General features: G+C 46.6%; 1 protein-coding gene across 1 annotated transcript in view; it reads right to left on the bottom strand.

Annotated features, from left to right (window-relative positions):
• Positions 1–8,211: 8,211 nt before the first annotated feature.
• Positions 8,212–17,664, bottom strand: part of mchr2b (melanin concentrating hormone receptor 2b) — a 45,024-nt gene continuing 35,571 nt past the window's right edge. The window contains exon 2 of the mRNA XM_070877667.1: positions 8,212–8,854. Coding sequence (XP_070733768.1) covers positions 8,212–8,854 — 643 coding nt within the window. The remainder of the gene's footprint in view (positions 8,855–17,664) is intronic.

Genomic DNA, 17,664 nt, shown 5'->3' with positions numbered 1-17,664 from the left:
CTAGAACGAGGGGGCACACTCTCAGGATAAGGGGTCGGCCATTTAGGACTGATGAGGAGTAATTTCTTACCTCAGAGGGTTGTGAATCTTTGAAATTCTCTACCCCAGAGGGCTGTGGATGCTCAGTTATTGAGTATATTCAAGGCTGAGATCGACAGCATTTTGGACTCTAAGGGAATCAAGGTATATGGGGATTGGGCGGGAAACTGGAGTTGAGGTCGCAGATCAGCCATGATCGTACTGAATGTCGGAGCAGGTTCAAGGGACTGTATGGCCTACTCTTCCTCCTATTTCTTATGTTCTTATGTCATCAGCCTGAGCATCTCACCTTATTCCACCCTCTCACCTCTCATTTAAAATTCTCATTCTCCGCCGTCCACCCAAGTACCATCAAAATGTTATTACTGATATTTCTTCATTACTTTCCTCCCTCTGCCTCTGCACCAAACGACTTCTCATCCTCGGTGATTTCAACCTCCATCTCAATTCATCATGCTCTCTCTCCTCTGAGTTCACTAACCTCCTGTCCTCCCTTAATCGCGCCCTTCATTTAAACTCCATATTCACGACCATCTCCTCGACCGTTCCAGCTCTCGTGGCCTCGCTACTCCTATCATGTCAATCATAGATAAAGCCATCTCTGATCACTTCCTCATATCGCTCTCCAACCACATCCCCCTGCCACCCGCGCACCCCCCACCCCCACAACCCTACCTCCTTCTGTGTCCACCCCTGGAAAAAACTCTCTCCCAACTCTTACAACTGCACTTATGAACTCCCAACTGTCCAGCCTTTGGCCTTCCATTCAGCATGAAATTTCTGCAGCTTCTGACCTGCTCAATCACACCCTTACCATCGCCTTTGATGCTCCAGACCCTATTAAAACAGTTAATCTCTCTCACCCTTGCCATTTTCCCTGGTACAGCCCTGATCTTCGATCCCATAAGTCCAAGGGACGCAGACTTGAATGGATATGGCGGACAACTGGTTTAGCTATTCAGCACCAGATAAGGGTTAAGTCATGGCAGGAGAGCCAGACCTGTGTCATGCTCCTCCTGTGCTATGTGGGAAATCAGGATCGCTTCCAGTGTCCCTGACAACTATGTGAGCGGGAAGTGTATCCATCTGCAGCTCCTGTTAGACCGCATGACGGCACTGGAGCTGCGGATGGATTCATTCTGGAGCATGTGCGATGCTGAGGATGTCGGGGATAGCATGTTCAGTGTGTTGGTCACACCACAGGTAAAGGTTATAAAGGCAGATAGGGAATGGGTGACCATCAGGCAGAGCAGGAGTAGAAAGGTAGTGCAGGAGTCCTTCTAAAACAGATATACCGCTTTGGATACTGTTGAGAGAGATGGTTCACCAGGGGAAGGCAGCAGCAGCCAAGTTCATGGCACTGTGGGTGGCTTTGCTGCACAGGAGGGCAAAAAAAGAGTGGGAGAGCTATAGTGGTAGGGGCTTCTATTGTAAGGGGAATAGATAGGCATTTCTGCGGTCAAAACCGAGACTCCAGGATGGTATGTTGCCTCCCTGGTGCAAGGATCAAGGATGTCTCGGAGCGGCTGCAGGGCATTCTGGAGGAGGAGGGTGAACAACCAGTTGTCGTGTTGCATATAGGTACCAACGATATAGGTAAAAAATGGGATGAGGTCCTACAAGCTGAATTTAGGGAGTTAGGAGCTAAATTAAAAAGTAGGACCTCAAAGGTAGTAATATCAGGATTGCTACTAGTGCCATGTGCTAGTCAGAGTAGAAATAGCAGGATAGTTAAGATGAATACTTGGCTTGAGGAGTGGTGCAGAAGGGAGGGATTCAAATTCCTGGGACATTGGAACCAGTTCTGGGGGAGGTAGGACCAGTACAAACTGGATGGTCTGCACCTGGGCAGGATCAGAACCAATGTCCTAGGGGAAGTGTTTGCTCATGCTGTTGGGGAGGGGTTAATCTAATGTGGCAGGGGGATGGGAACCTATGCAGAGAGACAGAGGGAAGTAAAATGGGGGCAGAAGCAAAAGATAGAAAAGAGAATAGTAAAAGTGGAGGGCAGAAAAACTCAAGGCAAAAATCAAAAAATGCCACATTACAGCAAGATTCTAAATGGACAAAGATTGTTAAAAAGACAAGCCTGAAGGCTCTGTGCCTCAATGCGAGGAATATTCATAATAAGGTGGATGAATTAACTGTGCAGGCAACTATTAACGATTAAAATATAATTGGGATTACGGAGACATAGCTCCAGGGTGACCAAGGCTGAGAACTCAACATCCAGGGATATTCAACATTCAGGAAGGACAGACAGAAAGGAAAAGGAGGTGGGGTAGCGTTGCTGGTTAAAGAGGAAATTAACGCAATAGTAAGAAAGGACATTAGCCTGGATGATGTGGAATCTGTATTGGTAGAGCTGCGGAATACTAAAGGGCAGAAAATGCTAGTGGGAGTTGTGTACAGACCACCAAACAGTAGTAGTGAGGTTGGGGATGACATCAAACAAGAAATTAGGGATGCGTGCAATAAAGGTGCAGCAGTTATCATGGGTGACTTTAATCTACATATAGATTGGACTAACCAAGCTGGTAGCAATGCGGTGGAGGAGGATTTCCTGGAGTGTATTAGGGATGGCTTTCTAGACCAATATGTCGAGGAACCAACTAGAGAGCTGGCCATCCTAGACTGGGTGTTGTGTAATGAGAGAGGACTAATTAGCAATCTTGTTGTGCGAGGCCCCCTGTGGAAGAGTGACCATAATATGATAGAATTCTTTATTAAGATGGAGAGTGACAGTGTTAATTCAGAGACTAGGGTCCTGAACTTAAGGAATGGTAACTTCGATGGTATGAGACGTGAATTGGCTAGGATAGACTGGCAAATGATACTTAAAGGGTTGACGGTGAATAGGCAATGGCAGACATTTATAGATTACATGGATGAACTTCAACAATTGTACATCCCTGACTGGAGTAAAAATAAAACGGGAAAGGTGGCTCAACTGTGGCTAACAAGGGAAATTAGGGATAGTGTTAAATCCAAGGAAGAGGCATATAAATTGGCCAGAAAAAGAAGTATAGGGTCTAATTAGGAGGGGGAAAATAGAGTTTGAGAGGAAGCTTGTAGGGAATATAAAAACTGATTGCAAAAGCTTCTATAGATATGTGAAGAGAAAAAGATTAGTGAAGACCAACGTAGGTCCTTTGCAGTCAGAATCAGGTGAATTTATAATGGGGAACAAAGAAATGTCAGACCAATTGAACAAATACTTTGGATCTGTCTTCACTAAGGAAGACACAAATAACCTTCCGGAAATATTAGGGGTTCGAGGGTCTAGCGAAAAGGAGGAACTGAAGGAAATCCTTATTAGTCAGGAAATTGTGTTAGGGAACTTGATGGGATTGAAGGCTGATAAATCTCCAGGGCCTGATAGGCTGCATCCCAGAGTACTAAAGGAAGTGGCCCAAGAAATAGTGGATGCATTGGTGATCATTTTCCAACATTCTATTGAATCTGGATCAGTTTCTATGGACTGGAAGGTAGTTAATGTAACACCACTTTTTAAAAAAGGATGGAGAGAGTGAAAACAGGAAATTATAGACCGGCTAGTATGACATTGGTGGTGGGGAAAATGTTGGAATCAATTATTAAAGTTGAAATAGCAGCGCATTTGGAAAGCAGTGACAGGATCGGTCCAAGTCAGCATGGATTTATGAAAGGGAAATGATGCTTGACAAATCTTGTAGAATTTTTTGAGGATGTAACTAGTAGAGTGGACAAGGGAGAACCAGTGGATGTGGTGTATTTGGACTTTCAAAAAGCTTTTGACAAGGTCCCAAACAAGAGATTAATGTGCAAAATTAAAGCACATGGTATTGGGGTAATATATTGACGTGGATAGAGAACTGGTTGACAGACAGGAAGCAGAGAGTTGGAATAAACAGGTCCTTTTCAGAATGGCAGGCAGTGACCAGTGGGGTGCCGCAGGGCTCATTGCTGGGACCCCAGCTATTTACAATATAGATCAATGATTTAGATGAAGGAATTGAATGTAATATCTCCAAGTTTGCAGATGACACTAAGCTGTGTGGCGGTGTGAGCTGTGAGGAGAATGTTAAGAGGCTGCAGGGTGAATTGGACAGGTTAGGTGAGTGGGCAAATGCATGGCAGATGCAGTATAATGTGGATAACTGTGGTGGCAAAAACAGGAAGACAGAATATTATCTGAATGGTGACAGATTAGGAAAAGGGGAGGTGCGACGAGACCTGGGTGTCATGGTACATCAGTCATTGAAGGTTGGCATGCAGGTACAGCAGGTGGTGAAGAAGACAAATGGCATGTTGGCATTCATAGCTAGAGGATTTGAGTATATGAGCAGGGAGGACTTACTGCCGTTGTACAGAGCCTTAGTGAGGCCACACCTGGAATATTGTGTTCAGTTTTGGTCTCCTAATCTGAGGAAGGACATTCTTGCGATTGAGGGAGTACAGCGAAGGTTCACCAGACTGATTTCCGGGATGGTAGGACTGACATGAGGAGAGATTGGATCAACTGGGCTTGTATCCACTGGAGTTTAGAAGAATGAGAGGGGATCTCATAGAAACATGTAAAATTCTGATGGGATTGGATAGATTCGAGGCAGGAAGAATGTTCCCATTGCTGGGGAGTTCCAGAACCAGGGGTCACAGTCTAAGAATAAGGGGTAAGCCATTTAGGACTGAGATGAGGAGAAACTTCTTCACTCAGAGAGTTGTTAACCTGTGGAATTCTCTACTGCAGAAAGTTGTAGAGGCCAGTTCGTTAGATATATTCAAAAGGGAGTTAGATATGGCCCTTATGGCTAAAGGGATCAAGGGGTATGGAGAGAAAGCAGGAAAGGGGTACTGAGGTTAAATGATCAGCCATGATCTTATTGAATAGTGGAGCAGGCTCGAAGGACCGCATGGCCTGCTCCTGCACCTAATTTCTATGTTTCTATCTTTCTATGACCACATAAAGCACTATTGGGTCCTGCTCTCGTCTGCCAAATTTGCTCACTATTCCAGAATCATTCTAGAATGTAGAGATAAACCCCGACTTCTATTTTCCACTGCTAATCGCCTTTTTAAAGCCCTCTCCCCAGTCTCCACTCTCACCTCCGACAATAAGTGTGAGGAGCTCATGGACTTCTTTGTCTCTAAGATTGAGACCATCCGTTTGGCCACCTCTGCCTTTTCCCTTCCTTCTCTTACCTCACTGGGCCAAACTTTCTCTAAGGATCCTCCCTGCCCTAGCCCTGACCTCACATCTTTCTCCAGCTTCTCTCCGATCTCCTCTCATGACATTTCTGATCTCATCCTGTCTATGAGACCCACTTCCAGCTCCCTCGGCAATATTACCACCAAACTGCTGACCACCCAACTTTCTTTTCTGGCTCCCATGTTAGCTGACATTGTTAACAGTTCTCTCTCCTCTTGTACTGTCTCCCTCTGCCTCAAATCTGCTGTCATCATCCCTCTCCTCAAAAAAACAACCCTCGACCCCTCTGCCCTTATAAACTACCACCCCATCTCCAACCTCCTTTTACTCTCCAATGTCTTTGAACGTGTTGTCATCTCCAAAATCTGTGCCCTTCTTTCCCGCAATTCTATGTTTGAATCCCTTCAATCCAGATTCCGCGTCTGCCACAGTACCGAAACAGCTTCATCAAAGTCACAAATGACATCCTTTGTGACTGTAACAATGACAAACTATCCCTCCTTGTCCTTCTTGACTTGTCTGCAGCCTTTGACATGGTTGATCACTCTATCCTTCTCCAGCACTTCTCCACCATCGTCCAGCTGGGTGGGACTGCACTCGCCTGGTTCCATTCGTACCTATCTAATCGTAGCCAGAGAATCACCTGCAATAGTTTCTCTTCCCGCTCCCGCATTGTTATCTCTGGTGTTCCCCAAGGATCTATCCTTGGTCCCCTCCTATTTCTCATCTACATGTTGCCCCTTGGCAACATCATCTGAAAACAGAGTGTTAGTTTCCACGTGTACGCTGATGACATCCAGCCCTACCTCAATATCACTTTTCTCGACGCCTCCACAGTCTCTAAATTGTAAGACTGCTTGTCCAATATCTGAGCAGAAACTTTCTGCAATGGAATATTGAGAAGACCGAAGCCATTGTTTTCGGTCCCCACCACAAACTCCGTTCCCTGAGAAAAAATTGGCATCGGTCTTCCCAATATTCCATTGTAGAAAATTTCTGCTCATCCAGAACTGGACATCGGACAAGGAGTCTGACAATTCAGAGACCGTGGAGGGATCGAGAGAAGTGGTGGTGAGGTAGAGCTGGATGTCATCAGTGTATATGAGGAAACTGACCTCACACTTTCCAACATTATACTCCATGTGGCAAATTTGTGCCCACTCATTTAGCCTGCCTATTCCTTTTGCAGATTTTTGTGTCCTCACACATTGCTTTTCCTCCAATCTTTGTATCATCAGCAAACTTGGCTACGTTACACTCGGTCCCTTCATCCAAGTCATTACTATAAATTGTAAATAGTTGGTGTCCCAGCACTGATCCCTGCGGCATCCCACTAGTTACTGATTGCCAACCCGAGAATGAACCATTTATCCCGATTCTCTGTTTTCTGTTAGTTAGCCAATCCTCTATCCATGCTAATATATTACCCCCAACCCCGTGAACTTTTATCTTGTGCAATAACCTTTTATGTGGCACCTTGCCAAATGCCTTCTGGAAGTCCAAATACACCACATCCATTGGTTCCCCTTTATCCACTCTGTTCATTACATCCTCAAAGAATTCCAGCAAATTTGTCAAACATGACTTCCCCTTCATAAATCCATATCTGGTGACTTCGGCTGAAAAGCGTGCTTTGTGGATAAAGGGTGAGGACAGGGCCAGCCCTATGATGCGATGTGCAAGCAATTGAAAGAGGAGGTGAGAAAACTGGGGAAGGTGGAAGATGGAAGTGGGCAACCACTTGATTAGAACTGAAATTAGCTCTACAAGGAGACAACAAAGAGAGAGGTACGTAAAAAGCAAAAGAACCAGAGATAAAGAGAGCAGAAAGAGGAACTAACAGATACTGTATTGTACAGTTTGTATTGTGCTGTACTGTGAACAGTTTTAAGAACCCCATTATAGGAAAAAAGAAAAAGCAATGTAAAATGTGCAGTGTAGATTTTTGGGGATGTTAATAGCAATGAGAGATTACAATTATGAAAAGATACTTGAGAAGCTAAGGCCTATTTGATGATAACTGACAAAGGTCTTCTGGACTGTGAAGGATTATAATAAGGTGAATAATGAAAGACTATTTCCACTGATTGACAAGATGGTAATAATTTAAGACAATCACAAAAAGAATGAATGGTCACACAGGAATTCATCACCGATAGTGGTTGGAATGTGGATTTCTCTGTCATGGACTGTTGTTGAAGCAGAGTCCATATATTCTTTAAAAACAGGTTAGATAGTTGCTTGAAAACCATTGCTAAGGATATGAGGAGTGTGGAGGAGAGTGGGATTAAACTTGGTGACTCTTTTGGAGAAAAACACCTTCACGAACTTGACGGGCTGAACAGCTTGTTTCTATGAATATACAACATGTTCAAGGACTTTGGAGAGGAAAGGGAAGTTGGAGATGGGGTGGTAGTTTGCAAGGACAGAGGGGTCAAGATTTGCTGGTCCATCCAGTCTAGCCCATTCAAACGTGTTTTAAATAAGCAACACAACCCCCATTCTGTGTTGTAACATTCTATGATTCTCTCATAGGGATCATAATGATTGCAGAAAAATATAGAGACATGGACTGATTCTGTTTTTAGTCATTTGCCAAGGGAATGAAAGCCCAAATGAAATGAAGGCATGACAGCAACATGCACAGAGTCACAGAAGTTTATATGGGTCAACCAGATTTTATAACTAAACTACAGGCTGAGATAGACAGATTCTTGAAATATAGGGGAGTCAAAGGTTATGGGGACTGGGCGGGAAAGTGGAGTTGAGGTTGAAGATAAGCCATGATCTTGCTGAATGGCGGAGTGGGATCGAGTGGCTGTGTGACCTACTCCTACTCCTATTTCTTATGTTCTTATGTCATCGGCCTGAAATGTCAACTCTGTTTCTCTCTCCACGAATGCTGAGTGTTGCCAGCATTTTCTGTTTTTATTACAGTGGGAACAATGCTGATCTTTGACAACACTTTAATGTGTGCCACTTTCTCAGAGGCCTGAGCTTTTACACTCAATTTCCACACTTTCACAGGTTCCGCCTCTTCTAGTGGTGGTCAACTTGACATGAGAGGTGGAGCTGCTCTTTGTCACAGCACCACACAAGCGCTCCTGGAAATTCTTTGTGAAGAACAGGAGCATAAGAGGGTTGATGCAGCTGTGGGCATAGCTCAAACAGATGCTGATATGGTAGATGTAAAGAAAGAGCAAGGTGGGGGTCATGGAGGTTAAATTGAGCATCTGCATCACATGAAAAGGCAACCAACACATCAAAAAGACAGCTATTATCATGAGAACAGTTTTGGTCGCCCTCTTTGCCTGCACTGATTGCTTTCTACCCACTCTTCTGAGCGATTTAAAGACATGAAAGAGAGTCATCGAGTAGAAAGTGCTTATAATAATCAGGGGAATAATAAATCCCAATACAGACTGATAGAGTGTATACCAGTACATGTCCTTCATTCCAGAAGGCAGGTCCAGAGCACATACTTCAGAGTCTCCCATCTGGATAATCCTGGAATATAACATGACTGGGACTGTGAGCGACAAACTGCCGAGCCACACGAGAACATTCACTAGCACTGTCCGACGGACGGTCCGTTTCTCTGTGCTGGGGTGGACTATTACAATGTACCTGGCAAAGAACAAAAAATTCACTGGTTAGAGTTCTCCGTGCAATACTGACCTACTGCGATTATTACAGTAACACTGCACTAGCCCACTGGGATTATAAAGAAAAAGAAAGACTTGGATATATATAGCGCCTTTTACGACCACCGGATGTCTCAAAGCGCTTTACAGCCAATGAAGTACTTTTGAAGTGTAGTCACTGTTGTAATGTAGGGAATTATTACAGTATCACTGTATTGACCTGCTGGAATTGCTGCAGTTACACTCTCTGATGTTCCTGATACAATGGGATTACTGCAGTAACACTGTCCTTGTGGTACCGCTGTGCTCGGGTTAAGTGCAGTAACATTGTCCTTCTGGTACTGCTGTATTGGGATTAACTGCAGTAACACTGTCCTTGTGGTACTAGTGTGTCAGGATTACTGCCCTAACACTATCCTTGTGGTAATGGTATGTCAGGATTATTGCAGTAACGTGTATAGATGTGTTTATAGCTTTAACTGGTTAAGATTCATTCTGAGCCAGCCCCTCGTGATGCTGTGTTTATATTCCAGAAACGGTGCTTTGGAATTGACCTTATTTATATTTCAAAGTTAATTAAAGTTGGCATCATCGAGAGAGAAGAGAGAGGAACAATCTGTGACAGAGAATCATTTTCAGCAGTATTTTGGAACTCTTTTGGACAGTGACTGCCAACGAGATTTGTCTAAGTGGTTCAGGCAGTTGTTGAGAGTATGACAGTGAGGACATTGACTGAACATGCTGAATATAATTATGCAATTGTTGATGTGCTGCTGACTGTATCTCTATTGATGTTAATCCAGCTCTCTCACACTGTCAGCCTGCCATCAAGAATGCCAGCACCTTAGGAAATGCGGTCGTGTGGTGTCAAGACCATTGAAAATAGACAACTGGGCCATTCTCCTGTTGCTGTCAGTGGGAAAGGAGCGGAAATACTGGAAATGTTGAGCATTGTGTCAGTCACCTGTTCAGTACATCTGTGGGCGGTGCATTGTCTGACACTGCCAACGATCCCAATGCTAATATGTAAGGAGGTGGAGGCTGAAAGGCTGAAGATGCTGGTGACTATGACTGCCACTGGTAGTGCCACCTCTCTACTGGAGGTCGGCAGCAGGTGTTCTTGCAGAAGATGGCAAAGCTGAGCAGAGCCTGAAGAGACAGTTTCCCTCACTCACTACCCAGCAGGTTTGCCATAAGAAAACAGAGACTTGTATTTATATAGCGCATTTCACCCACTCAGCATGCCCCTCGTGCACTTTACAGCCAATAAAGTTGTTGTGAGATGCAGTTACTGCTGTAAAGTAAGAAACGCCACAGCCAATTTTGTGCACAGTAAGCTCCCACAACCAGCAATGAGATAATTATAGTGTCTCTGCACCTTGTTACAAACTCACACGAGGCATGTATATATCAGACACGGTCACTCTGTGACCTTCACTTTATTCCCCGGACCAAAGAGTGCTGACCCTGGGTGGGACCTCCCCTTTTATACCTGGAAACCCAGGTGAGGAGTGTCTCCCGCAAGCTTACACCCTGTGGTCAGGGTGTGCATTTCAAGGGTATAGGTACAGTATGCATGACTTACAGTTTCATAACTATTGACATTGCAAGATGGTGACATACATGACATCACCTCCCCCTTTGAGTCTTTTTAGTTTCAGAGGTTAAGTCTATCGGGTGGTCGACGCTCTCTCGTGGAGCGCCGCAGTTGTGGCTCTGGTGGCTGAGCCTCAGCATGCGTCTCTGTCACTTGAGGTGATTCCGGCCTGTCCGGGCTGGTCGCAGGGACTGTGCATGCTGAGGGCTGTCTTTGTTGCTCGTACGCTGGCAGTGGTGTGGGTGCTATCTCATCATGCTCTTCTTCCGGTTCCTCCGTGTCTATGCTGAATCTTGTCTTTACTTGGTCCAAGTGTTTGCGGCATATCTGCCCATTGTTTAGTCTGACCACCATGACCCTGTTTCCTTCTTTGCCAATTACGGTGCCCTCAAGACATTTGGGTCCCAAAGCATGGTTACGAACAAATACCGGGTCATCTATTTCAAACACCTCCCCCTTGAGCCTCGATCATGGAGCTCGGTTTTGGACTGGCGCTTGCACTCAACAATGTCTGCCAGGTCTGGGTGAATGAAGGACAGCCGCATCTTGAGCGTGTGTTTCATGAGGAGTTCCGCTGGTGGGACTTCCGTGAACGAGTGCGGCCGGGACCTGTAAGCCAGCAGGAGGCGCGATAGGCGGTACTGACGGGAGGGTCCTTGGATGCGTAGCATGCCCTGCTTTATGACTTGGACCACCCGTTCTGCCTGGCCATTAGAAGCCGGCTTGAATGGCGCTGTCTGGACGTGCTTGATCCCATTGCCCGACATAAATTCCTGGAATTCATGGCTGGTGAAACACGGGCCATTGTCGCTGACCAGGGTGTCCGGCAAGCCGTGGGTCGTGAAAACCGTACACAGACTCTCCACTGTGATGGATGTCGTGCACGAGTTCAATATGATGCACTCGATCCACTTCGAGTATGCATCGACTACGATCAGGAACATTTTCCCCATGAACGGGCTCGCATAGTCTATGTGAATCCGTGATCATGGCCTGGTGGGCCAAGGCCACAGGCTGAGTGGTGCCTCCCTGGGGGCATTGCCCAGCTGGGCACATGTCGTGCACCTGCGAACCCAGTGTTCCAGGTCTGAGTCAATCTCCGGCCACCATAGATGTGACCGGGCAATGGCCTTCATAAACACGATGCCAGGGTGCTCGCTGTGGAGTTCCCTGATGAATGCTTCCATTTCTTTCTGGGACATGACTACCCGGCTGCCCCATAGCAGGCAATCGGCTTGGATGGAGAGTACATCCCTGTCTGGCGTAAAAATAAAAAAGGGAAGATGGCTCAACCGTGGCTATCAAGGGAAATCAGGCATAGTATTAAAGCCAAGGAAGTGGCATACAAATTGGCCAGAAATAGCAGCGAACCTGGGGACTGGGAGAAATTTAGAACTCAGCAGAGGAGGACAAAGGGTTTGATTAGGGCAGGGAAAATAGAGTACGAGAGGAAGCTTGCAGGAAACATTAAGACGGACTGCAATAGCTTCTATAGATATGTAAGGAGAAAAAGGTTAGTAAAGACAAACGTAGGTCCCCTGCAGTCAGAATCAGGGGAAGTCATAACGGGGAACAAAGAAATGGCAGACCAATTGAACAAGTACTTTGGTTTGATATTCACTGAGGAGGACACAAACAACCTTCCGGATATAAAAGGGGTCAGAGGGTCTAGTAAGAAGGAGGAACTGAGGGAAATCCTTATTAGTCGGGAAATTGTGTTGGGGAAATTGATGGGATTGAAGGCCAATAAATCCCCAGGGCCTGATGGACTGCATCCCAGAATACTTAAGGAGGTGGCCTTGGAAATAACGGATGCATTGACAGTCATTTTCCAACATTCCATAGACTTTGGATCAGTTCCTATGGAGTGGAGGGTAGCCAATGTAACCCCACTTTTTAAAAAAGGAGGGAGAGAGAAAACAGGGAATTATAGACCGGTCAGCCTGACATCGGTAGTGGGTAAAATGATGGAATCAATTATTAAGGATGTCATAGCAGCGCATTTGGAAAGAGATGGCATGATAGGTCCAAGTCAACATGGATTTGTGAAAGGGAAATCATGCTTGACAAATCTTCTGGAATTTTTTGAGGATGTTTCCAGTAGAGTGGACAAGGGAGAACCAGTTGATGTGGTGTATTTGGACATTCAGAAGGCTTTTGACAAGGTCCCACACAAGAGATTAATGTGCAAAGTTAAAGTACATGGGATTGAGAGTAGTGTGCTGACATGGATTGAGAACTGGTTGGCAGACAGGAAGCAAAGAGTAGGAGTAAATGGGTACTTTTCAGAATGGCAGGCAGTGACTCGTAGGGTACCGCAAGGTTCCGTGCTGTGGCCCTAGCTGTTTACATTGTACATTAATGGTTTAGACGAGAGATTAAATGTAGTATCTCCAAATTTGTGGATGACACTAAGTTGGGTGGCAGTGTGAGCAGCGAGGAGGATGCTATGAACTGTAGAGTGACTTGGGTAGGTTAGGTGAGTGGGCAAATGCATGGCAGATGAAGTATAATGTGGATAAATGTGAGGCTATCCACTTCGGTGGTAAACAAGAGAGACAGACTATTATCTGAATGGTGACAGATTAGGAAAAGGGGAGGTGCAAAGAGACCTGGGTGTCATGGTACATCAGTCACTGAAGGTTGGCATGCAGGTACAGCAGGCGGTTAAGAAAGCAAATGGCATGTTGGCCTTCATAGCGAGGGAATTTGAATACAGGGGCAGGGAGGTGTTACTACAGTTGTACAGGGCCTCGGTGAGGCCACACCTAGAGTATTGTGTACAGTTTTGGTCTCCTAACTTGAGGAAGGACATTCTTGCTATTGAGGGCGTGCAGCGAAGGTTCACCAGACTGATTCCCGGGATGGTGGGACTTACATATCAAGAAAGACTGGATCACCTGGGCTTGTATTCACTGGAGTTCAGAAGAATGAGAGGGGATAGAAACGTTTAAAATTCTGATGGGTTTAGACAGGTTAGATGCAGGAAGAATGTTCCCAATATTGGGGAAGTCCAGAACTAGGGGTCACAGTCTAAGGATAAGGGGTAAGCCATTTAGGACCGAGATGAGGAGAAACTTCTTCACCCAGAGAGTGGTGAACCTGTGGAATTCTCTACCACAGAAAGTTGTTGAGGCCAATTCACTAAATATATTCAAAAAGGAGTTAGATGTAGTCCTTACTACTAGGAGGATCAAGGGGTATAGCGAGAAAGTAGGAATCGGGTACTGAAGTTGCATGTTCAGCCATGAACTCATTGAATGGCGGTACAGACTCGAAGGGTCGAATGGCCTATTCCTGCACCTATTTTCTATGTGTTCTATGTTTCTATGTTTCTATGTTTCATCCATCTGTCTCTGAAACGGCTTGACTTCCTTGGGGCACGCCCTGTGTGCGGGCGCCCAATTCCCAGTCAGGACACATTTCTTTATCATGGATAGGAGGGGGTCCCTGTTGGTCCAGAGTTTGATCTGTCGGGCTGTGCTGGGGGAGCCCGCAGTGTCAAAAGCCTCAACGGCCATGACCATCTCGGCGCTCTGCTCCGACGCATCCTTGGTGGTGGGCAGTGGGAGCCTGCTGAGTGCGTCAGCGCAATTTTCAGTGCCTGGCCGGAGCTGTATGGTGTAGTCATACGCAGCAAGCGTGAGGGCCCATCGCTGTATGCGAGCTGACGCATTAGCATTGACAGCCTTGCTGTCGGACAACAGGGATGTTAACGGCTTGTGGTCCGTCTCTAGCTTGAACTGTCTGCCGAAAAGGTACTGGTGCATCTTTTTCACACCGCACACACACGCGAGTGCCTCCTTCTCGACCATGCCGTATCCACGCTCTGCCTGGAAGAGCGACCTGGAGGCGTAAGCCACCAGTTGGAGTCGGCCGTCATCGTTACCCTGCTGCAACACACACCTAACCCCGTTGGATGACGCATCGCATGTTAAAACCAGTTTTTTACAGGGGTCATACAAAGTCAACAGTTTGTTGGAACACAGCAGGTTCCTCGCCTTATTGAAAGCCCGTTCTTGACAATCCCTCCAAAACCATTCACAACCTTTACGGAGGAGCATGTGTAACTGCTCCAACAATGTGCTTAAGTTCGGCAGAAAGTTCCCAAAATAGTTCAAAAGTCCCAGGAATGATCGCAACTCCGACGTGTTGCCGGGCCTGGGCGCCCGGCGAATCGCCTCAGTTTTTGATTCAGTGGGCCGGATACCGTCTGCGGCAACCCTCCTGCCCAGGAACTCGACCTCTGGGACCAAAAACACGCACTTGGCCTTTTTCAACCACAAGCCTACCCGATCCAATTGGCGTAGCACCTCCTCCAGGTTGCAGAGGTGTTCCTCGGTGTCTCGTCCCGTTATAAGGATGTCGTCTTGGAATATGACCATTCCAGGGATGGACTTGAGCAAGCTTTCCATGTTTCGCTGAAAGATAGCCGCTGCCGAACGAATACCAAACAGGCACCTGTTGTAGACAAATAATCCTTTGTGCGTTGTGATGCTGGTCAGAAGCTTGGAATCTTCCACCAGTTCTTGAGTCATGTAGGCCGAAGTGAGGTCCAGCTTCGTGAACAGCTTTCCACCTGCCAGCGTGGCAAAGAGATCCTCTGCTCTCAGAAGCGGGTATTGGTCTTGCAGTGACACTCGGTTGATGGTGGCTTTGTAGTCGCCACAAATCCTAACCGAGCATCTGCTTTGAGGACGGGAACGATGGGACTTGCCCAGTCACTGAATTCAATGGCCGAAATTATGCCCTCTCTGAGCAGCCTGTCCAGTTCACTTTCAATTGTCTCACGCATCATGTACGGCACCGCTCTGGCTTTGTGGTGCACTAGTCTGGCATCCGGAGTGATGTGTATCACTACTTTAGTGCCCTTGAACGTACCGACACCGGGTTGAAACAGTGACTCGAATTTTTGCAAGACCTGCGAGCATGAACTTCGCTCCATGGATGAAATGGTGTGCACATCCCCCCATTTCCAATTCATCTCAGCTAGCCAGCTCCTCCCCAAAAGCACGGGACCATTTCCCGGAACAATCCAGAGTGGCAGCTGGTTCTGTAATCCATTATGCGTTACTACCAAGTTTGCATTGCCCAGCACTGGGATGATCTCTTTGGTGTACGTACGTAGCTGCGTCTCAATGCATTCCAGTTTGGGCCTGCTAGCTCTGTGTAGCTCATAGTCTCTCAAACTGTTAGCCGCTCATGAGAGACTGGTTAGCTCCTGTATCCAGTTTCATGTGCACCGGGATGCCATTCAGTAAGACTTTCATCATCATGGGTGGCGTTTTAGTGTATGAGCTGTGGACGTCAGACACATGAACTCTCTGAACTTCCGCATCCATGGTTGTTCCCCAGGCCTCATCCTGCATTGCAGACCCCTCGTCTGGTTCCTCTGTCTCGCAGATTAGCCTCGCTACTGCTTTTTTGCACCTCCTGTCCAAGTGTCCACTGACATTACAAATCCTACAGGTGTAAAGCTGGAACCTGCAGCTTTTGGCAGTGTGTTTACCCCCACACTTCCACCATGAGCTGAGGTTGCTGTTAACAAAAGGACTATTCCCAGGCATTCCTCTCTGATGGCCCTTTTGGCTGTTTCTAAGCACTCTGAATGGTCCCATCACGGGATGCATTGTTCCTTGTGATGGCGTGAATTGCCGATCCCCTTTCCATTGTCCCTGTTGCGGGCCCACCCTGGAGCTTGTTGCTACCTGGGCGGTGTAGAATTACCCTTGCCTGCCTGTCTGGGCGGTGTCGAATTGTCCTTGCCTGCCTGCGGGGTTCTGTATCACTTTTACAACATTAACTCCCTGGTTCATTGCAATGTTAAATCCAGGGCTGCGTCCGTAAATTAGCTTGGTCTCCTCTTCCCCTGCCATAAAGGTCTGAGCTATCAACGCCGCCCCTTCTAAAGTCAGGTCCTTGGTCTTTATAAGCTTCCTGAAAATGCCGGCATGGTTAATGCCCTCGATGAAAAAGCCCCTTAACATCTCCCCCCTGCAGGCATCGGAGACCTTACAGAGACTGGCCAAACGGCGCAGTTCCGCCACGAAGTCCGAGACGTTTTGACCCTCCTGACGCCGGTGAGAGTAGAGCCGGTGCCAGGCCATGTGTACGCTACTTGCCGGCTTGAGGTGCTCACTGATCAGCTGGCTGAGCTCTTCGAAAGACTTGTCCGCTGGCTTTTGGGGTGCGAGCAGGTCTTTCATCAGCGCATACGTCTGTGGACCACAGCTGGTCAGTAGATGCGCCCTCCGCTTCTCAGCCACTATCTCTTCCAGCCAGTCCTTTGTGACAAAGCTCTGCTGGAGTCTTTCCACAAAGTCTTCCCAGTCCTCACCCACACAGTAGCGTTCCTCTGTGCCACCGGTGGCCATCCTCGTGGTTCGGTGATTCCCGTTTCTCATCGCCAGATGTAGTGTCTCTGCACCTTGTTACAAACTCACATGAGGCATGTATATATCACACATGGTCACTCTGTGACCTTCACTTTATTCCCAGGACCAAAGAGTGCTGACCCTGGATGGGACCTCCCCTTTTATACCTGGAAACCCAGTTGAGGAGTGTCTCCCGCAAGCTCACCCCCTGTGGTCAGGGTGTGCATTTCAAGGGTACAGGTACAGTGTGCATGAGTTACAGTTACATAATTATTGACATTGCAAGATGGTGAAATACATGACAATAATGACCAGATAATCTGTTATAGTGATATTGGTTGAGAGATATTGGCCAGGACACCAGAGAGAATCCTCCTAGCTCTTCTTTGAAATAGTACCATGGGATCTTTTATGCCCACATGAGAGGGCAGACGGGGGCTCAGTTTAGCATCTCATCCAAAAGATGGGACCAAGAAAATGCCATGGCCTGCAGATATGATTGCTCACATAATGGCAGTGTGCCTAATCTGGCTCTGGTGCCTGATAATCTCTCTGGTATGCCTTCTTTCATCTTATACCACTTCACCGATAAAATACTGTAGACTGTAGATAGTGTCTCCTAAAGCTAATGCCCAAATTGATTTTAATTTGACTTGCCACACACCAGGACTCTGCAGCTTGTATTTAGATGCTTTGTTGCTCTCTGGACTCCAGTGAAAGTTGTATTGCAAGAGGTTCTTTTTTTTTAACATCTCTTTTTATTAAACTCTTCCAGTTCTGACAATGTGTTATAAATATTTCAATGTGTTATGTTTTTAACCT

The sequence above is a fragment of the Pristiophorus japonicus genome, chromosome 4, assembly GCF_044704955.1.
Source record: "Pristiophorus japonicus isolate sPriJap1 chromosome 4, sPriJap1.hap1, whole genome shotgun sequence".
Taxonomy (NCBI): Eukaryota; Metazoa; Chordata; class Chondrichthyes; family Pristiophoridae; genus Pristiophorus; species Pristiophorus japonicus.
Note: the sequence above shows the minus strand (reverse complement) of the source record. Positions and strands in the feature narration are given on the sequence as shown.